Here is a 25970-nt window from a genome sequence, read left to right as displayed (position 1 = left end):
CACACCTTTTTTCAAATCATCCAAATCCACTCCAAGTGAAATTTTTATTCATCTTTGGCCAAGCCGGGAATGGCCCCAATGATCCCGTGCACCCTCTTTTCAAATCATCCAAATCCACTCCAATTGGAATTTTTATTCATCTTTGGCCAAGCCGGGAATGGCCGCAGTGATCCCGTGCACCTTTTTTCTTTAAACCACTCCAAGTGGATTTTTCATCACATTCACAATGAGATTTTCAAAAACAAATTAGAGCCAAATAGGAAAACATTCAAAGGTAACCGTTTTCGGGAGTTGTGGGGTGCCTAACACCTTCCCCATGCTCAATAGACCCCCTTGCCCATTTTTCTCGTAGAGCAGAACGGATGTCCAATTGCATCCTAAAAATCAATTGGTGGCGACTTCATTGTTTTTCATGCCAGTTGCTTCAGTAACGAAAGGCATACCTTGGATGTTGAAATGGGTGTGGCTAGAGGAAGGCGATTGCTACAACCCAATGAACTGAAAGTGGGCTTCCAAGTTCACTAATTTAACTATTTGAAGAGTTGCGTCTCGCCTAGACATTAAATGAAGTGCTTGGTGGGAGGCAACCCACTAGGTAAATTCGTTCCTTTTATTGTATATTATTTTAGTTCATTTTGGAAGAGCACTCATCCCACATTGAATTGAATTGCTATTTGTGCATCAAATGTAGAAAGAAAACATTGTGCCAAAGTGCTCGATTGAAACAATTTTCTGGGAGCAACTCAGGATGAACCAGAATGCAAGCCATATATGTACAGAAAGATACGGATGTCTAGTTTCTGTAGAATTTTACTGTTCATGAATCCGAGCTCAGATGAAGGAGAAATTGATGATTTTACGACGTCTGCGTAGTGCAAAATTCTACGCGGGAATTACTTCCCGAATGTTTTTCGCAGTCAGGTTGTATCGCTCTAACTCAGTACTTTTTCTTCGCGTTATTTTTTACACTATCCCATGCACTGAGGACATTGCATAATTCAAGTGTGTAAAGAGAATTTTCACTAGAATTGAGCTTGAATTACAATTTTCATGGGCCAATGTTAACATGATATGTTGATTGAGAAAGAAGCATGTTTAGACTTGATGTAGACTTGCATAATTACCCTTGTGAGTTTTGAGCCTATATGATTGATACATTATGCATATCAATCCAATTTCTTTCTTGTGTGCTCTCATGATTACATGTTTCTCTAGAACTTGCTTTGAACTTTTTTGAGACTATATTGATACATGTGATGACATGAATATGATTGAGGCATTAGGATGATACCTCTATAGCCAAATTGCCTATATCCTAATGTATTTATCCACTAGAAAACTCTTTGAGCCTAAATAAGCGTTTTTATTCATGAAACTTATCTACATGACCCTTTAACCCGAAAAACAATTATTTACCTAGTTCTAAGGGATTAGTAGAGCATACCATGAGATTTTTCAAGTGTTGATGGTATTCAAGTATGTTGGGATGTTATTTGGTTGAGAATAAATATGATGTCGAACACATGTGCATTAATGTGTCAAAAAAGAAAAAAAAAAGAAAAAAATATTTAGTATGATTTGACATTTTTTTGAAAAAAAAAAAAGAAAGTTTATGTGCATAGTGCAAATCTTGAAGTTGTGAAGAATTGGTGGAGTATTGAATATTGAGAATGAAGATATGGGCCAACAAGATGATTTATGCCCTAATTTTTGTGTGCTCTACTAGTTCTTTAGAAATTTTGTGATTTCTTATACCATTTTTTTCTTTTTACCTTCACCCTTGGCCCCATTACAACCTTGAATAAAGACCTCTTGATTCATGAAGTTATATGTTTTTAATAGTGTAGAATCGGTGGACAAGCAAGCATATGGTAGGACTGTTTTCATGAGATTAATTGAGTGCAAACACCTTACTACCACTAAATTGAGTGAATCTTGAGAGTATTCCTTGTGAGAAGTTGAAATTGAGTTTGAATGTGCACTATTTCGATTGAGATATGTTGTGTTGATATTGGCCTAATTCTAAACATATATATTTGAGCATGATTCTTTGTGAATTTCTTTAACTAATGACTAGTTTAGAAGACATCTTTGGTGCTTGAGCGAGATTGGAAGAACTATTTTAAATGTTTGTGGGTGTCATTCTGGTAAACCCTCACGAGACTATAACTCGTCCACTAGGGACACCTAGGGGTTTAAAGGCTTGTGTCACATGCTGAGTGTCACCGCGGTTCCTGCGACAGTGAGTTAGGTTATTTTTTTTTAATTTTACTCGAGGGCGAGCAAAAGCTTAGTGTGGGGGTATTTGATTGTATGATATTTTACCTATTTTTATACCTCACTTTTACGCTCACTTTTGACCCTTTAATTGAATTGAACATGAACATTACACTAATATTCATGATTATTGATTTTCAGGGTTATGAGACAAAAAGTGATGAAGGCATGTTAATATTAATTTGTGGGCTCGGCTGGTGTTAGGAAAAAAGGGTATGCATGTTCTTGTTGAAGAAATAAAGAATTCTCAAAGTCAAGAGAAGTGGGACCTGATGAACCAATGAAATCAAGCATAATAGGAAACAAGAAATATGAAATAAGAAAAGATCTTCGTGACCTATGCTAAAGGAAGAGCAAGACAATAAGTAAAACCAAATCAGATTCAAAGAAGGAAACCCAATTGGGCAAGAAGTTTGTAGCAATTGAAGGAAACTACCGTGTATGAATTCAATAAGGAGGAGTGTCAAATTTGAAGGAAGCTTTTGTGAACACTATAAAAAGAGTCCTCTAGCACAATAGAAGACGAATTGGAGAACCACATTCTCTAACTTTTGTTCTTGTCTCTAGCTTTTCTCTTTGTTCTTGTTCTTGGTTCATGGCGTTCCCATATTTAGTTTCCTTGTGTTCTTATAACATGAGTAGCTAAACCTTTTTGCTAGGGCTTGATGTAACCTGGTATGATTATTGCAAGTACTTTAATTAATTGAATGCATAATTTTGGTTCATGATTCTTGTCTTTAATTTCTATTCTTATAATATGTTGTTTGTTTGGTTGATTAGCCACCAATTGAATGCTCAATTAGATTCATCTAGCTAGGACTAAGGAGCAAACCGAATTCATGTGTCTTAGTGGAATTGAAATTAAAGAAATCAATTGTCGATTGCCATGAACAAGGTTTAGGGAATTGATTGGTTGTTATAGTTCTTTAGATCGTAATGAGTTATTAACCTTGAGTTAAAAACTGCGAACCGAACAGGATTAATCCATTGTTAATAATATTTGTTGGCACCGCGAACAAACGAACCTACATATTTAAGAAATAATCAACCGTTGAATCGGAACCATAATTGTGTATTAATTAATTGAATGTTTGACATAGGATTACTATGTGAAATCATTGCCCTAGTGTTCTTCTCTTATTGGATACAAAATCTGAATTTTATTTTGTTTACATCAATCATTCTTCATTTTCCCCAAATCTCAATCATTCATCAAGTTAGGTACATTAATTAGATTAACTAGTCTCTGTGGGATCGACCTCGTACTTGCGTACACCGTACTATTCATAGACTCTTGTGCACTTGCAAGAAATATTACATCATGTATGTACTATTCCTGGAAGCAAAGGCTCATTCAGGCATTTCGTCACATAGAAGGTAGGCATGAAAACTCTACTGAGGCTGACAGTCATGTAAATCAGACCAATCTCGCCTATATTTGGGAGCAGAATCGCACCAACCTTCCCTGTCAGCCTGAGATCGAAGATAGTAAGGGGTTCTGGCATCCCGATCATAGGAATAGGACATGTCACGAGAGTTGTATTCATTTTCCCAACCATTCACATGCCAACCATCCCAATAGGTATTACCGTCGAGAACTCGAGATTGATCGTACCATCGGTCACCATCGTAGCCTAAACCAAACTCACTAGCTTTGGAGTCAGATGGAGGATAATGGTTGTGTTGTTCAAGCAACTCAGCACGGACATCAGGAGAGAGATCGCACTAAAGTTGGTTATAGCACTGCTCGTACCACTCGATTCTTTCGTCATGGGTGTGGTCATGCCCATAGAATCGGTTAGTGAGCTGATCAGGCACCTCTTCATAATGCCTACTCTAGTCTCTCAGATCGTGAGCAACAGAGTCCCAGATGCTCATTGTCTTCAATACCACTTGATGCACTTCAGTCAGACCATTCATCGAACAGCTAGAGTGCGTTGCAAATACTCGATAGTAATGACCAAATCTAGAAACATGAACTACAACTACACATCCTCTGCACCAGTCACAGATAGAAGTAGCACCCACAACCAACTAATCACCAGCAAACACTTGCATGTCCATAGATAACAATTCAAAAAATCCCACAAAAGTCTGATCACACCACTAGGATATAAGAAGATTACAAGACTTACGGGGAGAACCTTGAGTATCGATTAATAATTCTTACAAGAGGTAGAGACACGATAAATTGAGAAAAAAATTACGAACAACTAAATTTCTATTCAATCCCAAAAGCTCCCCTTCAAACTTCATTATGCCCTTTTTATCGTGCAAAGATAATGCCCTCCCCTGCTAAAGTTCATGGACCCGGGCCCTAATTACTAACCAAATGGATATGCTAGCTATTTTCAAACCCAATGAGCTTTATGAACATAAGCCCACTGCATCACTCCGTTTGATCTCCAAGTAGTGTTTGTAGAATAGACTATTGAATCCATCCGATCCTAGGGCCTTGGATGATCCAATACTGCACAAGCATTTAAATATTTCATCTTTGGATGGAACTCTACAAAGCATGTCTCTTTGGCCTTGTGAAATATCATTCAGTTCATCAAGTGTTGAGAGGTTAGTTGAGGAAAATAGAGACTGAAAATGGTTAGAGAACATTGTACTTATCTCATGTCTGCCATTAGCCCAATCTCCATTAGTTGCTTTGAGCTGAGAGATTTTTTTTGCCTACGTTTGACTATGGTAGAGGTGAAGAAAAATTTTGTGTTTAGATCTATAGAGACTAGCCATTGTTCCCTAGCTTTGCTTTTCCAGAAGGATTCTTCTCTCTGATACCATTCTTGAAGTTCCAGTTGATAGGCCGTTTCAGTGGCCATGTCATCATGGGAAGGATTTTTTGATTGAAGCTCTTCAATTTGAGAAGAAATTTTTTTGATATTGTTCTGGATGTTTCCTACAAATTTCTTTTGACAGAAGATGAATGTTGGAGTATCCAAAATGGGTCGTTGCCAAACTTTTGTAAAAATTTGAGTGCTAGAATTTTCTTTGGTCCAAAAGTCTTTAAATAAAAAAGGATAGACAAAGGAGGATACCTGATCACTGCTATCAAGGAGGATGGAAGATACTCTGAAGCAATGGTTGTTTCATGGGTAATAGATGTCGTGGGAAATAATTGGTGCCATTCTAGATTCGATATTGCCCGATCCAATCTCTCGTGGATGTTACGAGATCCTGGTTGCTTATTGTCCATGTAAATTGATATCCCGTAAATCCCAAATCAATAAAGCCTTCATTTTATAAAAGATTGGTAATGCCATTTAGAGATGAAAAAGAGAACTGTATACCTCCCATTTTTTTCTGAATTGCTAGAGATTATGTTGAAATCGTCAAGTATGAGGTGGGTAAAGAGAGGCCTTTGATTCTGGAAGCAAGGAAACCCAAAATCCTTTTTTTTCGGGAATATAAGTATGGACCGTGAATGCATCCCAATATCCATGGCTGATTGGGGGGGTCTGATCGGATTACGCCCATGAACTCATGCTCATCCTTATGGCTAATCTCTAGTTCGATACCCATCTTCCATCCGATTATAAGTCCGCCTCTTCTTTCTTCAGTTTCTACCGTGTCTTGATTATAAAATCCTCAATGATTGAGTAATTGTTTTAGTACGGGCACTAGGATTTTTGGTTTCCATGAGAAAAATCATATCTGCTTTGGCTTTTTGGACAATGGCGCATAGACTTCTAATTGTAGAGGCATGCCCCAAACCTCTACAATTCCATGAGAGAATCTTCATACCTACGTGAGGTTCGTCTGGCTAGAAGACATGTAATGTGTCTTTGGATGAATAGGTTGGGAAAATCCAAACGTGGAATGTATAAGAAAAGGCTTTATAGTGTAGATCTAAAGGGAGAGTCACAAGGAACTATTTGTGAGAAAGGTGTTACGCAATAGCTGATACGTACGAGAACTGAGACAGGAGAAGTGAACAGAAAGAGATAGAAAGAAGAGGATTCTTGGCTCAAATATGGTTATCCTCTGTTCCTTCATCAGCACGTATTATAGTAGTGCTTGCAGTGACAATGAGAATGTGACTAAACTCAACTACCAACCCACTAACAGAGTTCAAGCATGAGCCAATTGAAACAAATGCAGCTGAATGAAATACAACTAATCACTAAATAATTATAGAATAACTGACAACTAATAAACTAACAATGCAACTCTTACAACTATCACGACATGTCACATATCATTCCCGCCTGCTGAAATTATCCTTGTCCTCAAGGATAAATGTTGGGTAAGTCTTCGAAAATCGCCACATATATTCCCAAGTGGCATCCTCAGGAGGTGCCTCTTTCCATTTGACCAAGATCTCCATCTTTGGGTGATAGTTACCCTTTTGAGTGACCCGACATCTCCTCAGGTTGAGGAAGAACAATAGACTCATCTGTAACAGGAGGCAAGGCATGAGAGATGGGTGAGACCAAGCCAAGCTTCTTCTTCAAAAGACTAACAAGGAAGACATCATGTATTTGTGAATCGGCGGGGAGTTGTAGCCTGTAAGCAACAACGCCAATGTGTTCCATAATTGGATAGGGACCAAAATAGCGCGGAGCAAGTTTGAGAGAACTCCAGAATGACACAGTGGATTGTCGGTAGGGCTGTAGTTTGAGAAACACCATATCACCAACGTCAAACACAACCTCACGCCGCCTTTGTTCTACCTTTGATTTCATACAGTCTTGGGCTATCCGTAAATGTTGTCGTAAATCCTTCAATATAGTATCCCTAGTGCGCAGGTGATCATCTACAGCTTGTACCTTGGTAGTATTAGGCACATATGACAACATCGTGGGAGGAGGAACCCCGTACATAGCTTCAAAAGGAGAGATTTTGGTAGACGAATGAACTATTGTATTATAACTGTACTATGCCCAAGCCAGCCAATCACTCCATCATTTTGGCTGAGCAATTGTGAAACACCACAAATACTGCTCGAGTGTACGATTGACTACTTCGGTTTGATCGTCTGTCTGGGGATGATAACTTGAACTCATGCATAGTATTGTTCCCTACAATTTAATAAAGTTTTCCAAAAAGAACTCACAAAAACCTTATCCCGATCACTGACGATAGAAGTTGGAATACCATGATGGCGAACTACTTGATCTATGAAAGATTGAGCAACCGTTGCAGCTGTAAAGGCAAGTGGGATACTTGATTAGTCGATCAACGACCACCATTATGACTGTCCGCCCTTTTGAATTAGGAAGTCCTTCAATAAAATCCATAAAAACATCAGACCAAACTTTATCAGGAATAAAAAGTGGCTGGAGAAGTCTAATCGACAATTGACACTCAGTTTTGCACCATTGGCAAGTTTCACAATTACGAACAAATTCCTTCACATATTTATGAATATTAGGCTAGTAAAAATATGACTGAACTTGAGCAAGAGTTTTGTGGCACTCAAAATGTCCACCACTAGGAGTAGAGTGGTATTCTACCAGGACAATTGGAATGAGGGAGGAAGCTGGACTCAATAGAACTCTGTTGCGATAGAACACACTCCATCGTGTTTAGAATATTTGTGGGAGCCCGACTATAAAGATAAGTCACCAATCTTCATATAAAAAGGATCTGAGCAAACTTCATCTTGTAAGAGGGACCACCAATTAGCGGTTGGAATTTAAATATCAACCAACTCCACTTCGACAACACGTGAAAGAGCGTCCGCACCCTGATTATCCTTCCCCTTTTTATATTGGATCACATAATCATACCCCAAGATTTTGGGAAGCCATCGAGCTTGAGCAGGAGTAGTGATTCGCTGCTCTAAGAGGAATTTGAGACTTTTCTAGGTACGGGTGCCATTTTTTAATGGCCTTCACCATGGCTAGCATCTCCGTCTCATAAGTAGAAAAGGATAAGGCGGAGTTATTCAAAACCTCACTCAAATAGGCAACGGGCGGCTGGTCCTACATGAGAATTGCTCTAATATCTACGCCACAAGCATCACATTCAATCACAAATGACTGAGAAAAATCTGGCAGTTTTAATACTAGTGGTGAAGTGAGGGCATGTTTCAAGACATCAAAGGCCATGACAGCTTCGGGAGTCCAATGGAACCCATCTTTGGAAAGAAGACGAGTTAGTGGGGTTGTCAAGGTGTTGAATCCACGGATGAACTTGTGGTAGTAGCCGACCAACCCAAGGAAACCGTGAAGAGATTTCATCGTGAGAGGAACGAGCCAACTCAATATACTTTGGATCTTGGATGGGTCTACAGCCACACCTTCGTGTGAGATCAAATAGCCCAAGTAATCCACCTGGAAAACTCCAAACTTGCATTTGGACAGCTTTGCAAACAGTTTGTTAGCCAACAAAATGTCTAAGATTGTATGTAAATGTTGTAGGTGATCCTCCCAATTGTGGCTATATACCAAGATATCATCGAAGAAGACCAAGATAAACTTGCGCAGAAATGATCGAAAAAGGTCATTCATGAGACTGTGGAAGGTGGATGGGGCATTAGTAAGGCCAAATGGCATAACAACATACTCATAATGGCCCTTATGAGTACAAAATGTTGTCTTATGTATATCCTCATCTTTGACACGAATATGGTGGAACCCTTAACTGAGGTCAAGCTTAGAGAAACACTTAGCACCATACAATTCATCAAGTAGTTCATCAATGATAGGAATAGGGTACTTATCTTTTATGGTGCTTGGTCTTATTAATCCGGTGGTAAGTAGCCCTTAAACCATTCTTTCAATCTCCGCCTTTTGATAAGAAGGATAGTGGTATGGCCGCACACTAATAGGTCTTGCACCATTTTGTAGGGGGATAGTGTGGTCATGATTTCGGTGTGGAGGTAGTGATGTAGGTTCAACAAAGACTCCTTGGTACTGCTACAATAAATTGTCAATTTCATCCTTCTGCGTCAATGGGGAATCTGTAATAGGACTCAACATGATTTGTAACAAGTAACCATTGCCCTCTAATTGGTGGAGTTTCTTATCTGATAAGGCTTCTAACTCAGACCTCTGCAAGCCCTGGAATCGGTATCGAACCCTATCCTTGGTGAAGCCCATGGTAAGCTCCTTATAATTCGTCTCAATAGGCTCCAACGCCTCAAGCCACTGAACACCCAGCATGACTTGGCAGGCTGCGATGGGCAGCACATAAAAATCAACAATTATAACATGCTCCTGAACTAGAAGCGTGAGAGATAGGCAACGACCCATACATTCAACCCGTTCCCTATTAGCAACCAGGACTTGGAAGGATTGATCACTTGCCACTGGTATTTCATACTTTTTAACAACCTTCTGGTCAATGAAATTATGCGTGCTGCCTCCATCAATAAGCACAGTAATGTCGTGGTTCTAAAATTTGCCAAGAACTCAAATGGTCTAAGGATGGGCAGCCCCGGACATGGCATGGAATGAAATTTCGAGAACAATGTCACTGTTGACATATGAGCTAGATTTTGGGCTTATTTCAGTAGGATCCGATGGTTCAACATCCTCAATTATGTAGAGCTGCGGCTTTTGGCACTTATGACCCGACATGTACTTCTCATCGCAATAATAACATAAGCATTTTTCCCGTCGTTCTCGTGCCTCTTGCCCCGTGATCTGCTTGAATGTGGAAGAATTTATAGTAGTGGTATGGGTGGAGTTTGGTTTGGTTTGGTGTTTGAGGTGATGTGTGAGGTGGCTGGTAGGGGTCCAAGAATGGATTTTGGTGGGCCTGGTATGGGTAAGCGTGCAAAGATACAGGACTTTCGCTGCAGGGAATTGCGTTCTTTGATTAATCTCACGATCGCGAGGGCTTCAATCAAGGTACGTGGTTTCTTCACCTTGACATCCAAGCCTGTAGTAAATTGTCAATCAACTGTGAAAGCCTTTCAAACTCCTCCTAGTATGCTACTATAGTAGTGGTGTGTTTGAGCCAGCTAAAAGCCTCAGATGGATCCTCATACTCAGTGGGTCCAAAGCGATGCAACAATTCCTTTGTAAACTCCCCCCAGACCATTGGCCCCTTAGCCTTTATAAGCCAACGATGCCACTACAAGGCAATTCCCTCGAGATGGAAGGAAGCAAGAGATACAGGCTGTTGTGGTGGAATTCGTTGGTACTCAAAAAATTGTTGCTAAATCTACCCAGTTGGATCACCTCCAGAAAACCCCGGGAAGGTTAACTTCAGTCCCGTATTGTGGGGACTGGTCAAATTGCTTCTGATTGGTTGGGATGTCTCTCCAATGGCAAATAGGTTGATGTCGTCGACTCCATTGGCTTGGGCTCGGGTAGAAGAGACATGGATGAACTGTAGTTCGGTGAGGATAGTTTGAATGGTGGAGTGTACTTGGTCGAAGCTAGATTCATGGCGGGCTAGGATTTTGCTAACCTCGTTGCGGAATTCTGTATTAGACTTGCCATGGGTTTCCATCAACAGCTCTAATACCAATGATACGTACAAGAACTGAGAAAGGAGAACTGAACAGAGAGAGATATAAAGAAGAGGATTCTTGGCTCAAATATGGTTATCCTATGTTCCTTCATCAACACGTATTATAGTAGTGCTTGCAGTTACAATGAGAATGTGACTAAACTCAACTACCAACCCACTAACAGGGTTCAAGCATGAGCCAATTGAAACAAAAGCAACTGAATGAAATACAATTGACCCCTAAATAATTACAGAACAAATGACAACTAATAAACTAACAATGCAACTCTTGCAACTGTCATGGCATGTCACATATCAATGGCATGAGGAAATATTTGTCGATAATCGTCCTAGTCGGCAATCGCCCTTGTTGCTACTCTTCTAAAAATTTATTTGGTTACAAATAATATTTTTAACATGGCATACAAACATATTAGAACAAGTTTTAATCTTTTATAAATAACCTCTAGGTTTATATCTAAAAAATATTAAAACTAGATAAACACAGAAACATGGCATCAAGAAGATCTAGAAAATAACCAACCTCTTCAATATCGAGATTCTTAGCTTTCTTCTTTTCTTAAACGCACAAACCACCACTTCGAGTGCCTACGTTATTTCCTTGGTATTCCCTTTAGTCTCCTTGCATATGAGCAAAGCAAAAAAAAACACCGATTGATGGTGAACCACAACCACATACGGGTTACCTTGTCTAGATGCAACATGGCCACTTAGGGTTTTCTCTCTTATGTTTTTAATTCGGCACAGATGCCTTTATAGTGCTACGCACGCAGCTCTCAAAACCGTGTGTCTCATCAAAACCAAGGGAGTGCTTTATATTTAGACAAATAAATAAGTCCCTGTTTGTTTTTGTATTCCTTTTGATTGGAAGTTCCAATTCTATAGAAAATAGGGATAACACAAACAACGGGCTACCAATTGCAAATAATCGGGGGAAAACAATAACATACGATCTTAGATATTAACTTATATTACGATCTCAGATCTCATATTACATCTCAGCTTTAACAAGACATAGATGAAGCCTAATAAAAATAAAAAGAATAAGAATAAGAAAATAAAAATGAAGAAGATGATTGTGGAGGTGCGACGGTGGTGGAGGAGTGATGGTGGCGATGGTGGAGATGAAGTGTAGGTGCCCTAGATCTAAGTATTTTTTTTTATCCTTGCCTATTGAAGAAGAAAGGCAAATGTGGGACTATGTAATTTTTAATTTTTAAAAGAACTATTTATGTAGAAAAAGAGGTACTTATATGGAAAAAAGAATTTTTGTTAGACCTATGTGTCCAACATTTGTTCACTAAGTATTAAAATGGCATTTTTCAAATAATCGACGTCGATTTGTTTTCCGTTTAAGGTCATTCATGCCTTGCATTTCAAAGCATGATTTGGGTCTAGCTAGACCCAAAATTGGAATTCTTAGGATCCGTCCAACTTTATTGTACCTCTAGATTTCTATTTGGCCCAATCCGTCAAGAATTAAAGACTCAAATATTATTTTACTCATTGGTCTATTCTTGACTTTAGTTTCGATTATATAAAATATTTATTTTATAATGTAAATCAAAATTTCGAGACTTATTAGTTTATTATAAATACACTTAAAAAAATTTATATATATTAACAAAAATAATTTTAACTTAAGGTTATCTTTGGAAAACCAAAACCCAATAAAATTATATGTATTTGTTATACAAATTCTATTCTTGTAATGTCCCAACAATCGCTGTGATATGGTGAATTTTGTCAATCTTCCATGAATAGGACAAGAGACTAAAATAAGGATACCAAGGGAACTTCGTAGAACATACAAATCTAGGCTCCCAAAATATTATCATTTACCGTCAAGCCCTATGATTAGGAATAATATTTCAATCCAATGTTTGTTTAACACCACCTAAACTCATTGGATGAACTCCTGAAGATGTACGATTCTTAAATCGAGGCTTTCCTTATTAGAAACCCATCTTTGACCTGTGGAATGTGTACGAATATATCCTCCATGCAACACCCGGTGAATTGAAGTGAGAGTTTGTGTATTATTAAACACTCCAATGTCCATATTTCTCCTAAGGTATTGGTTACTTTGTATTTATCCACTACGCGTAGTAGCTTTGTTAATCTGGTTGTGACTAATTTATTTCGGATGTAATAGTAAATCTTGTGTTTATCTATACTCACACATAAAGTGTATCTGGGTATCCATGATTATTATAAATAACATCCCTAGACATTGATAGAACATTCATACATAAATGAAATATTAAATAAAATATTTAAAACCCAAAGGCAACATTAAAATGTTTATCCATAATGGTCACTCAATTTAGGACATTTCCCAACAATGGTCACTCAATTTAGTAAGAAAAGCTCAAATATCACAAATTTGGATTTGTACAAGTGCAGAAACTTCCAACACATAATTGATCAAGGAGCAATTAGAATTGGCTTAAACACTCTGCCTATAAAATGTTCCTTAATATCTTAACTCCATTTCTGTTCAAGAATCACATCAATAGAAATTCATATGAACAAGATATACAATTTGGAATTAGGTGTGTGTAAACTAGTTTCTGGACAGATTTGAGTATCCGAAAATGAACAAGTCCAGAATCACTTAATTCATTTAAAACATGATTAATCATGATAGAAAATAGATATAATGATGTTCAAATTAAGTTTCTTTTTCATCTAACTCATTTCACACTCACTTAACGCATAGATAAATTCGTCACATAATCAAATAGCATAGGATATATAATCATCAAAATCATACATGTACGACCTCTGCTATGGTCCAACAATGATATCTTAAGGGATGTTAAATTCTAATGTTTCATGAGCATTGAATTGCCATGTGATAAACATTTGAAAATTATTCATTCCCTGTTTCGGCTTCAAGTTTAATAGGTTTTCATAACTTCTTGTACAAATCAAGGATCGGATTCAAAAACTTTCGGCAATCCTTATCTGTTATCATTGCTTAGGGATAAAATAAAATTTTTAATAAATTTTCTCATGCTTTTGTTAACATATATAGATAATTTCAGCTTCTAACCATCAATAACATGTTTTCCTAGAAGACAACATCCCATAGTAACACCACAGTTAAGTGTGTTTCTGCAAGAGCACTATTGAGATTGGCGACCTCATGGGAAGACAAAGTCATGCGTGCCCAATGTATTCACGAGAACTGGACAACCCAAAACGAACAATATTGTTGATGTATATATTGGACTGAAAATTCTAATATGACATCAGAGCCAGCTCCACATGTTTGGGTCACCTGTTGAGCCTTTCAGATGTCCTCATGGACGGATCACCCACAAGTGAGTGGTACTTGTGGGGCCTTTCAAATGCCGAAAGGACGGACCATCCACAAGTAACCCTAACCATTATAGTCCACTTGTTGAGTCCGATATAACCTAACCATTATAGTCCACTTGTGGGGCCTTTCGAATGCCGAAAGGATGACCTCATAGGAAGACAAAGTCATGCGTGCCCAATGTATTCACGAGAACTGGACAACCCAAAGTGGATAATATTATTGATGTATATATTGGATTGAAAATTCTAATACTTACTTTCCACTACTCAAAATTCTGAGTGAATCGCTCTTGACTAGTGCTTTGGGGGAGGCCTAACTCCTCGAAAGCTAGATTAATCGGTGTAATCTTCATTATTATTGTTCTCTGTTTGAAAAGGTCAAAGACCAAAATATATTCAGATACCCCCACCTCATGAGCAAAAGAACTGGAGGTCATTAAAGGCATTTGGGCCACCAAATTGGTGGAATGAAACCATCTACAATAGTAGTCTAGACTTAAAACAAAGAACTTGCAAACATACCAAAAAAAACTCCAGAAAAGTTCTATACTATAAACTAGTAGACCTCCGTTGGGCTATTTCCCATGAACCTTTCTCTTCTTGAACAATACGCATGATGGAGCAGGTGGCTTCCTCAATCCAAACTTGCTGATCTTGATTGAGATGAAAAGCAAGTTTCGCAAGATAATGTGCTGCGTTATTGGTCGATCGATTAACATGGACAGCTGCCCAACTAAAAACATTCAGAAGTAATCTCCTGATATCCACTAATAACTGGGCCCTTCGAAAATCAAATGAGTAAAACCCAATTCACATGACAGTTTGATCGCATACAATGCTGCCATGGCTTCAGCTAATGTAGGTTCTAGTGCAACCTTTCTCACCATTGAACTACAAGCCATAATATCCCCGTTATCATCACGGAGCTCAACACCAAACACAGTACAATTCATCTCCAACTGAACAGCAGCATCCTAATTAACCTTAATAAAATTGGTGACTGGACCCCTCCATAATTTGCAAATTTGGTTGTACCTGAGGCAAGTTTGAGATTGTCTGAAACCTTCCCACCCCTACTTGAGCAGCTGCAAACTCTTCTGCAGTTAGAATGCCGTGTTGCGCAACCTATGTTGGGTGCATTAAAGTCCCTTCATGAACAAATTTATTTCGAAGCAACCATATCATTCGCATAGTAATAGCTAAAGCAGCTTGCTCGAGGGAAGAAAGACTCCATGAAGTATCTAACCAGAACTGAGCAAAGCACTCCTGATATGTAGAGTTCATCTTTTGCAGCTTCTTGAGACTCACACTATAAACATCCTTAGTAGCTGGACACTCCCATAGAACATACATTGTAGTCTCAGCATCTCCATTACACAGTGGACAAACTGACTGATGGTTAATATGACGCTGGTGCAACAAAATATTATTAGGCAAGATCTCATGAACAGCACAACAAAGAAAAACTTCGGTTGAATTAGGGGGAACTTGTAGGGACCAAATATGCTTCCATATTGTATCAGAAAAATTACTCGGGGGATCATAATGAGAAGTTGTTTCCCTTCCCCTAATTTCCATCGCACGATGATAGCCACTTTTCACAGAATACACTCCATTTCGCTGTCCCAGACCAGTATAAAGAGTCATGAATATAAATTAAACTAAGAGGCTGTTTCAGTATAAGCTGAGTTGTATCGGCATCAAACAATATCTCTAAAAGATCGACATTCCACCAACCTTTATCCCAATCTATTACATTTTCAACCAAGGATGAAATTTGAAACCCCAAGTTCTCCGCCTGTTGGCCAAAATAAATTGATCTAGGAAGCCAATTATTTTGCCAAATCTTAACATTAGCACCATTTCCTATTCTCCACTTCAATCCATCTTGTAGTAAACTCCTTGCCTCCAATAAGCTAGCCCATAGAAACGAAGCATTTCTCCCCTTAGCCACATTTAGGAAATCAGAACTAGAAAAATACTTAGCCTTGAGGACTCGGCTAGACAAGGAATTTGGATTATTGAGAATCCTCCACCCTTGTTTAGCCAACAAGGCATCATTAAAAGCTTCACAATTTCTGAAACCCATACCACCAACCCACTTTGATTCACATAATTTGGACCATGGTAGCCAACTTTTGTAGTTCTGATTGTCATGATTCCCCCTCCAGACCTTGCGCATTATCTGATCAAATATCATTACAAAGACTTTTTGGAAACTTGAACAACTGCATAGCATAAGTCGGTACAGCCTGAAGGACAGCTTTGACGAAAATTTCTTCCCCAGCCTGAGATAAATTGCGATGAGACCAACAATTAATCTTCTTTCGTAACTTATCCAAGATATAGTGGAAAACACTCCTTCTAGATCTACCAATCATTGCCGGCAAACCCAAGTAACGATTATACCTCTTAGCTTCCGCTGCACCAATCATTGATATCATTCTTACCCTTAATTGAGTATACGTAAATCTACTAAAGAAGACACTAGTCTTGTTGTAATTAATCATCTGTCCGGAAATTCTACCATATGCGGTTAAAATATCATAAATGCAACTCCAATCATCATCCTCAGCTCGACAAAAAAAATACTATCATCGACAAAAAATAAATGTGAAACACGTAATCGACCTCTACCAAAGGGGAACCCTCTAAACAGATTTGCATTATGTGTTGATTTTAGTTTACTACTAAGGGCATCGGTACATAATACAAAAAGAAAAGGGGAGGGTGGATCACCTTGTCTAATGCCTCTCGTTGGACAAATGATAACTGAGAAAGAACCATTAACAAGTATTCTATAAGTTACTGTACTTATGCATTGCAAAATCCACCAAATCCATTTTTCTAAAAACTCCATACGTGTCAAAACCTCCCTCACAAAAATTCATTCCACCCTATCATAAGCTTTACTCATATCAAGCTTCACTGTCATATAGCTGGTCCTACTACGTGCAAGAAGGCTCATTGAGTGTAATGCCTCATACGCCACAATCACATTATCAATGATTAATCTCCCTCTAATAAGTGGTTATTGATTCCCTTGTATAATCTTAAGCAGAATAAGACCCAATCTCATAGCCATAACTTTAGAAATGACTTTATAGGAGACATTGCATAAACTAATTGGGCGATATTTTATGGCCTTTATAGCATCTTTAGTCTTGGGAATGAATGATATAACGGTACCATTGACATCAACCTCCATTTTTCCGGTCTCAAAAAAACAAGCCACAGCTTCAAAAACAGTGTCACCCACAATCTCCCAATGACTTTGAAAAAAACCAACAGAAAAACCATCTAGCCCATGAGCTTTTTGAGAGCTTATTCGCACTGCCCTCCACCCCTCTTTTGAGAGTTTATACTGTTCTCTGTTTGACCAATACATTAGAATATTTCGCTGGTTATCTACTCTGGTATATTTATTTGAATATTACTTGCTGGACCCTATCAGTTAACCTTGAACGTTATCCAATTCAAACTTCCTCTAAAATATAAATGAAAATTTAGAATTTGTCGCATCACGGAAACAAAAATGAGGGTATTAACTGCATTTTTACCTCACAACACAGCTACTCTTACAGGTAATCATAAAATGTAGTTTACACCGCGCCAATTAAGAGAATTTAACCAACAATCTTTCAAAAGGGTACTACTAAAAAAACTACATTCTGATGTTAAAGTAATCCGGATCGAAGTGATGTAGCCTCACGTAACCATCTTCACCTCCACTTGAGAAACTGTAATTTAAGAAAAAAGGGACCTGTCATATTCTTAAAATTATAAAACCCTAAACCATGCAAAGATTCAATTTCAAAGAAATTCTTCCATAATCCCGATGCCAGAAAAATCTTAAGCAACACCAGAACGGCATCTCCCTGTGTATGAACTATGAATTTGTACAAAATGGCAGCAGCTACGATGTGGTCCATCAAATAAAAGCTAGTGATAAATTACAAGCCATAACAGAACAGTCATTTGAAAACTAAACCACATAAAAGACATTTTTTTTTGGTAACGTTGAACACACCAAGCTGCCCACCGGACAACTGACTAGTAAATCTCAAGTCACATGGAAGACCCCGCAACCTCCATGGACCAATTAATACCTGGGATGAGGCCTAGTGCAAGAAGATAATGCATGGTGGCATTCGCACATGCTGGGCTGAGCAATGGCCATGCTAACATAGAAACAGCACATACATTCTCGAAGACAAAGATAACATTCAACGACACTATAAAATGAACTCACTCTATAAGACAGCTGTTCAAGTACTCAGTGAAGCTAAAAACCAAGGATAAAAGGGTAAATTTTACTGAACCCCCCTAATCTACCGCCAATTTTGCTACTAATCATTCAACCTGAGTCACTTTGTCCACCAAGGTTTACCCCCATAATTGGGTTCAAAAACTCACTGAACTACTATGGTCCTCACTCAGAGGATCCACTAACAGCTTGAGGCAACAAAACCACAACGTTCCAAAAAGATATTTGGTAACTCAAAATTATAATCTATCCCACTAGAGATATCAGTTGACTCGGGCACAAAATATTCAGGCATTAGATATATCAACACTTAGTAACTAGTAAGTGTCGGACACGAATGCACTTAATGTTTCTTATTTAACTTTGCATATTAAAAAATATCTCTCTCTTTTATAAAATACTTTATGTTTTCACTTTATAGAAAGTAGTTGTCAACTTTAACTTTAAGCAAAAGAAGTGTCGGACACGCATGCACTGCGTGTCCGGTAATATTTTTTAATTAAAAATAAATAAATTGCATGACACGGTGACACATGTCCAACGTGTCGGGCAAGTATCCGTGTCCGTGTCCGTGTCCTGCAAGTGTTCGACACTTGCATTGGCTATCAATATGCGTATTCGTGCTTCCCAGACCCTTACTCTTCCCATAATCTAATGAACAAATGTGAATACCTTGTAATCAAATTATTAAATTGCTTGATGTTTTAACACACCATGTAAACACAACCGCAAAGAATTTCTGATTTTTTAAATTACTTCGAGGATGTTTTTCACCATGGGTATCTATTTAACTTTCAAGTAGCATGGAACACTATAAGCTGGTAATAAACAAAATGCAAGGAATCAGATGCTGATAATTGTATTGATGAACAAGAACTCAAAAGGTTGCATATCAATGAATTTGACACATTCAAAGGGTATAGAAGCAGATTTTTTTTTGAAGATTATAGAGCACTAAGAGCAGCAGATTTCCTAAGGCCAACATATCCAAAGACAGCAAGAAATCAAACATAAAAAAGTTTCAAGATAAATGTAATAGAAGACAAACAAAAGAACTTAAAACAATTTTCCACCTTGACAACAAACCAAACAAGATTTTCTGCAGAAACACAAGTTACGACTTACAGTCGACTCATTTCTGAACAGACAGCCCAAATATGGACATCACACAGATTAACTTCAAAGTCACATCTAAGAGGTTAACTCTCAAGTTCAATATATAATATAAGTATGATGAAAAAAAAAAATTCAACATATCATGTAAAAGAAAATCTCTTTTGATTTAAATGAAGACAATTTCTAAAGATAATAATCACTGACATCATGATATAAATTGGACTTTCTATTTTTCGAGATGATATAAATTGGAGTTTCATGAAAAATAGATGAAGGTCGACATTCTATCGCGAAGAGTACAGTCCATAAACAATTAATGATTCATAAGCTGTAATAAATAAAAATCATACCTCCTCCCATCCGGGTTGAAGGCCAAAGCATTTATGGGTCCAAAATGTCCCTTCACACCACCGATCTCCTTTTGAAGAACCTGAACATGCAAAAGTCAAAATGCATAATATATTGAAGAAACTTCATAGCCACAAGAGATGCAAAGCATCAACTGTAATTTACCTTATCATAAAATTTAGCCTCAAACTTTCCAGCACGATGATCAGTGGTGGTAACAGCTGATGCATCCTGACCACCTCCAAGAACCACCTGAAAAAAAAAAAGAAAAAAAAGAGCCCATAGCAGTCTAATTTTAAAGGAAAATAAAAATACAGAAGGGCAAGATTAAAAAACTTGTAGCATCATGAGAAACCAGTCATAATAATCAAAAATACCATCTTGTCAGCTATCTACATTGGATTAAACCATCTAGCAATCTATCACAACCAAGTAGCATCATTTATTAAAAATAACTACTAGCACAATGATAGAATCACACCCAAATACAAGAATAGAAGACTGGTTTTCGAGGAACCAGTGGCCTCCAATGGTTTTCGAGGAACCAAAACCTCCCAAATACAGACTCTTCAAGACCTCATCCTCTCACAACCCACACCAGACACTTTATACAACCCCACCCACTCTGTATAGTTACCAAACTACCCATACTTTTTCATATAATTACTTGCGCAGGTGCAGGGTTCTCTTGCACAACCTATGGCAATGCAAATATCCAAACCTAGAATTTGTCTCAATAACCTTCGAAGCAAAACTTATGGAAAAAATAGTCAACCCAACATACTACGAACTTAAAAAAAATGTCGACCCTATAAACTGCTAGAGCTTGAAGTAAAAAGACCATCCATTCAGGCTGAACATCCACACAATGAGAAGAATATTAGGGAGTCTCAAACTCAATTTGAGTATGAGTGGCCAGTATTAAACCCAGACAGACATTCTTACCGTACACACTTAAACTATAGTCATTGAAAGTACAATTATTTTTACTCAATTACACTAGTTTTAAACCTCACGCCAATATATATAAATGGTACTAAATTAACAGCTACACTTCATTCGCATACCCATCCAAACATGGTTAACCAACACCTCTTGCTCTACGCTCTTAATATTTACTCAACAAATGTTAGGACTTAGGACTATAATATTCCATCACATTTTATTAAACTCAATCGTCTGCACCAACAGCCGATGTCAAGGAAAACTAAATGCAACTACATGAAATATTTTTTGCTTGTAAGGTACTCCAAACATTACCCAAAAATTCACACTTCGATATCTAATTTTCCATTTGATTCAAGCTCTTAAAAACTACTTTAATAGCCCAAACCATCACAACATTATACTCAATCATGGTCATCAAAATTAAGAGAACCCTATAGGATTAATATTTGTGGCACAGAAAATATTAATTTCTTATCTCAGAAACCAACAAGCCCGAAAAATCCATAAACAAACAAACAAAAAAAAAGAGAGGGGACCACAATACTGCCACCCCTCTACGTAAAACAGATGGGAAAAGAATAAATTAGAAGGTAAATAAAACTTTGATGAATCTTCAGTCAATTGTAACTTGTGAGAAAAAGATGAACAAGAATGCCAATACATAAGACAGCAAAAGTTGAATTATTGAAAATTCAATATTACATACATGATCAAGAAGAGGTGACATTGCAACAGCGTTGACCGGCCGTTCAGTCACATAGGTCTTGACAAGAGTCAATGTTCTGGTGTCCCAAAGCTATAACAATGGAAGAAAAGGAAAACGGATGTGTCGAAGACAGAAAATCATAATTTGTATGGGAAGAACAATTAATTCAACCACAAAGAAGAGGAGGTATACCATACCTTGGCGGATTTATCCAGAGAACCAGTTAGGAAGTGCGAGCCATCTGCGGATTTTGCAAGTGATGTCACCGTCTTTTTATGGCCAGTTTCCTTATCTGATTCTTTGAGCAACTTGCCAGTCTACACCATAACAGAGAACGAAAAATTTTAAGCGTAAGTTTCAGGAATTGATAACGCAATTGAGAATGAACAGAAAAGGAAGTGATCAATGAAATATTAAAAACAGATATTTTTAATATCTAAAAAAATTCCACCCAAAAGATGATATTTAAAAACTTAAAAATAAAGCGAGAAACATCTATTTATAAATTAATATAAAAGATGAGGTCAAGGACTGCAGACCGAACAGGAAAAATACATACAAATTGGTGCCAATCCAAGGCATTAAAATGAGCCCAAGAAAGAATTAGCAGAACATAATTTCCTTCGTTGGAATGAAAAGTTCATTGATTAAAGGAGCACCAAGGGGGTGCAACCAAGAAACAGAGGGAGACAATAGAACAATATAAAGAAAGTGACGATCAATGCTCTCAAAGACAACTAAACAATATAAAGTGACGATCAATGCTCTCAAAGACATTATTAAATAGATCTAAATCCATGCATTAACCATAGTAAGCAAGCAATCAATAAAAAGGTAACCAGAAGATTTAACAAAAAAACCAATGGTAGCTAAAAGATAAATTTAGCACAAAAATATTCACATAACATATCCACTAACCTCAGTATCCCATATACGAACAATAGAGTCCTCTCCAGCACTTATAATAGTCCTGTTCAGTGGCCCCCAAACAGCTCGGTTAATTCTCCCTTGAGGGCCTTGGATGGTTAGCAGAGATTCACTGGTCTCTGCAAAAGTAAATTGAAAATGCTAAGTCCACAAGTGATTGAAGCTGAGCAAAAAAGTTCCAGAAATAAACACATACACAGTGGAACCCCCAAATCCGAGAATCCAAATGCAACAGAGGAATTGTAAAAATGCTAGACTGTATTGCATACCACCCATACCCCAATAAAATACCAATAAAAAAATGACAAAAAGCTAAACATAAGTTTTGAACAATTAAGTTTTTGCATTATCTTTAACAAGAAGAAGCATTTTGCTGAAATCATTATATTTTCAGAAACTGACCTGGTTTCAAAATAACAACATGTTTTTAAATATTAGAAAGAATTTCTAGTTTGCTGTTAAAATTTTTTTATTAATGAAATAATTTCTCAGATTAAACATAACAACTATCCTTCAACTTCTTCACCATTTCTCCAACCTTCATCAATACCCTAACAAGGCAACTCCAACAATTCACTTTCAGTAACAACTCTGATGGAAATTACAATGATGATTTAAGTTCATGCCCTCCCTCTCTCTGTCACTTCCATTTTCCACCCCCTCGCCAGAAAACAAAATCAATGATTTGTTTTCAGTTAACAACACAGTGAAACCATATTGTTTGCAGCATCTTTCCATCCTTCTTAATCAAACTATCAACGGCGATCACCCATCCTAATTCTCTATTGAACTCGACAATTCAACAAGAAGAAAAAAAATGATGAATTAGCTGATCATTAATCTATTTGAAACAACCGATAATCTGATAAGCTTACGTTCATCAGCATCTCTTGCAATGCGCTTAACATGAATGGCAGAAGCCAATTCCATGAAGGGATCAGTGGTCATCACAGCAAGCTTATCACCAACGGCAAAGTCCACAGCCCTAGCTGGTGAATCAAACTTAAATGTAAATAGTTGCTGTCCTGTTTGAATATTCCAAAGCTTTGCAGTCTGATCTGCACTCCCAGTAATAAGTCGAGTAGAATCTCCTGCAATTCATCAATAAAACAAATATAAAACTCCCACAAAATGTTATCAAACAAGAAAAAAATCAAAGAACAATAAACTGATATTTATAACAAAATCTTATACATCAAACACTAAGCTCAACTACGTCATAGAAAGTCTAGGTCAGTAATCTTCAGTTCAGCTGAGAATAAGATTAACTATCAAGGCTTTACAAGGATTCAAGCATCAATATGGGTTGAGACTAACTTTAGTTTTGCATGTATAGTTAAAAGTTTATTGTCTATCTTTCTTAGCGCAAGATTGTTGAGTTCCTGTTCGTTTGCTTTGACGGAGACCCTTACCTTCTATGCTTCTGTTAATTTAGCTTGCCCTGTAATTACATACATAGACCTGTTCAGATACCAAATTCAATAACATTCAGTATTTTTGAACTCTCTGTATTTCGAATTCCAGATTATTGCGTTATTATTGTTAAACCACAACCGCAACAAGCTACCGGTTTACTTCTCACAACGATCGAAATAATATATTATTAGATGAAAATTGTTTTTCATTGAGCTCTATATCCTCGTATATCCTCGATTAGAAGAATAGACACGAAGAAGGAGGAGATGTAAGATAAGAGGTGAAGAAGACGAAACTTACTTGAGACATCGCAGCACCAAACGGCGCCGTTATGGCCGCGATAGGTGCCGAGGCGCTCGCCATTGTCGGCGAACCAGACAGTGGGGTCGTGATCCTTTGCACAGGAGAACAGAAGATCTCCCTCTCTGTTGTACTTGAGGAACGTTAACGGCCTTTCATGACCCTTCATCAATATCGGCCTCATTCTTCCGTCTCTTGATCGCGGTTCTCTCTGCAAGGTGAGGGCTTTCGACGGTGCGAGGAAGGCTTTGTGTGAAGTAGGGTTTATTTGTTGATTGTTGTTACAGATGAAGATATGAATTCCCTTTTTATTTTCTACATTTCTCCTGACGGTGAATCAGTGGATGGGCCATCTGGTCACCCATGGCCAAACGGGCCAGCCCATGTAAATTTGGATTTGGGGCCATCCTATGTAAAATTCTAAAAAGGGAAATTTTATTTGCAAACCAATAAAATACTAAGTTTACACCACTAAATCAACATTATTAGTTTACACAAAAATTTGATAAGTTTAGGACAAAAAAATAATGAATAGACTAAAATGACCTTTACTTGTAAAATATTAGATTGGAAATTGTTAAGTTTACACCCATAAACGAAACCCACAACCCTTAGCCTCTCCTTACCATTTCAAGTACTTCTAGACAGTAGAGAGGGGCGTTTCAACCCCTGCAAGATCAGCGTTGCATTCTGGCCATTGCAAAATCGACATTCAACCCACTACTTGTCACGTCCCGATCCGTGGAGCTTGAAGAAAATGACAAATACACAAAAACCACACGCTTCTCACTTGGTATATCCCAAACCAACATAAAAATTTTCAAAAATTTCGACAGCATCTCCCCATTAATTGAGGAAACCAACCTGTAACAATGACACAATAAATAAGCACTTCCAATACATCCAAATCCACTGATCCTCAGGGTCCACCATTTATAACAAATTCCATCATCAGCATCAACCATCCAAAAATTACAGAATATCACTCTCAGTCATCCATATATCATCCATATCCAACCATACACATAATTCTCCGTACTACAACTAGTACACACAAACGTGACAATGCAAACAACACGTCCTGCATATTTACCCATATCCATGCATGTTCACCACCAAAACATAACCATACATGTGCATATATATATATATATATATACATATCACACACAAGTACCATGTAAATACACAAAACAAACTAATGTCCAGGCCACCTCCGTCACGCGTCCTCCTGCTGATCCGTAGCCTGTGCACTAGATCCTGTCTCACCTGCGGAGAGGGAAAATGGATAGGGTGAGCAGAAGGCTCAATAGGGATAAATAATAGATCACAAGAATAATAGTATGGCTGGAAATTTATAACGAATCATCAATACAATAATATGTAGTGCAAAGCTAATACACCCGATCAACCCAATCGATCCTCCATATCCTCCACCAATGACACCCAAGCCGACGAATCAGATTCCCGCCCTGCGGCCATAAGCCGACTAGAATCCACCGCACTACCTCTCTCTCTAGCATCCAATTAATACCACAATTGCATATCCGTCCATCTCAAATCGCTAGAGAGAAGGTTTGCACACATGTGATCGCAACCACTCACTGCTGACCCCACAGTGATATCTCAACCTGTCATGCTTGGCCTAGCATCACATACTAGCCAGTGTGCAGTGACAAATTGCACTACGGGAATCCTCCGGCTTAGGACCATCACAAGGCTCCTAACCATCATCCATGCACGTGCCCAAATCATCCAACACCTAACGTGAGCCCCGAGTCCATCCTGGGAACACACCATGCATCTAATGTAATCCTACAATTCATGTCATTCACGCAACAAATATAAATACAACATCCATTCATCATGATGCATGAAGATTACATAATGCCCGATTTATGACCA

General features: G+C 37.9%; 3 protein-coding genes across 3 annotated transcripts; all 3 read right to left on the bottom strand.

Moving 5' to 3' along the window:
- Positions 1–6623: 6623 nt before the first annotated feature.
- On the bottom strand, positions 6624–9094 carry LOC120012501. Its single transcript, XM_038863934.1, has 5 exons — positions 8992–9094; positions 8295–8866; positions 8016–8210; positions 7450–7634; positions 6624–7155 (listed from the first exon to the last, which is right to left on the bottom strand). The coding sequence occupies exons 1-5, from the start codon at positions 9092–9094 to the stop codon at positions 6624–6626; spliced, it is 1587 nt and encodes a 528-aa protein (XP_038719862.1).
- Positions 9095–16226: 7132 nt separating this feature from the next.
- Positions 16227–16972, bottom strand: LOC120012500. Its single transcript, XM_038863933.1, has 3 exons — positions 16934–16972; positions 16777–16809; positions 16227–16628 (listed from the first exon to the last, which is right to left on the bottom strand). The coding sequence occupies exons 1-3, from the start codon at positions 16970–16972 to the stop codon at positions 16227–16229; spliced, it is 474 nt and encodes a 157-aa protein (XP_038719861.1).
- Positions 16973–17504: 532 nt separating this feature from the next.
- LOC120013214 (eukaryotic translation initiation factor 3 subunit I-like) lies at positions 17505–24357 on the bottom strand. The gene is made up of 8 exons (XM_038864951.1): positions 24066–24357; positions 23225–23440; positions 22341–22468; positions 21620–21739; positions 21423–21512; positions 19934–20020; positions 19771–19850; positions 17505–17777 (listed from the first exon to the last, which is right to left on the bottom strand). The coding sequence occupies exons 1-8, from the start codon at positions 24247–24249 to the stop codon at positions 17702–17704; spliced, it is 981 nt and encodes a 326-aa protein (XP_038720879.1). The 5' UTR covers positions 24250–24357; the 3' UTR covers positions 17505–17701.
- Positions 24358–25970: the final 1613 nt, after the last annotated feature.

Source organism: Tripterygium wilfordii, chromosome 13, assembly GCF_013401445.1.
Source record: "Tripterygium wilfordii isolate XIE 37 chromosome 13, ASM1340144v1, whole genome shotgun sequence".
NCBI lineage: Eukaryota > Viridiplantae > Streptophyta > Magnoliopsida > Celastrales > Celastraceae > Tripterygium > Tripterygium wilfordii.
This window is presented reverse-complemented; position numbering and strand designations above follow the sequence as displayed.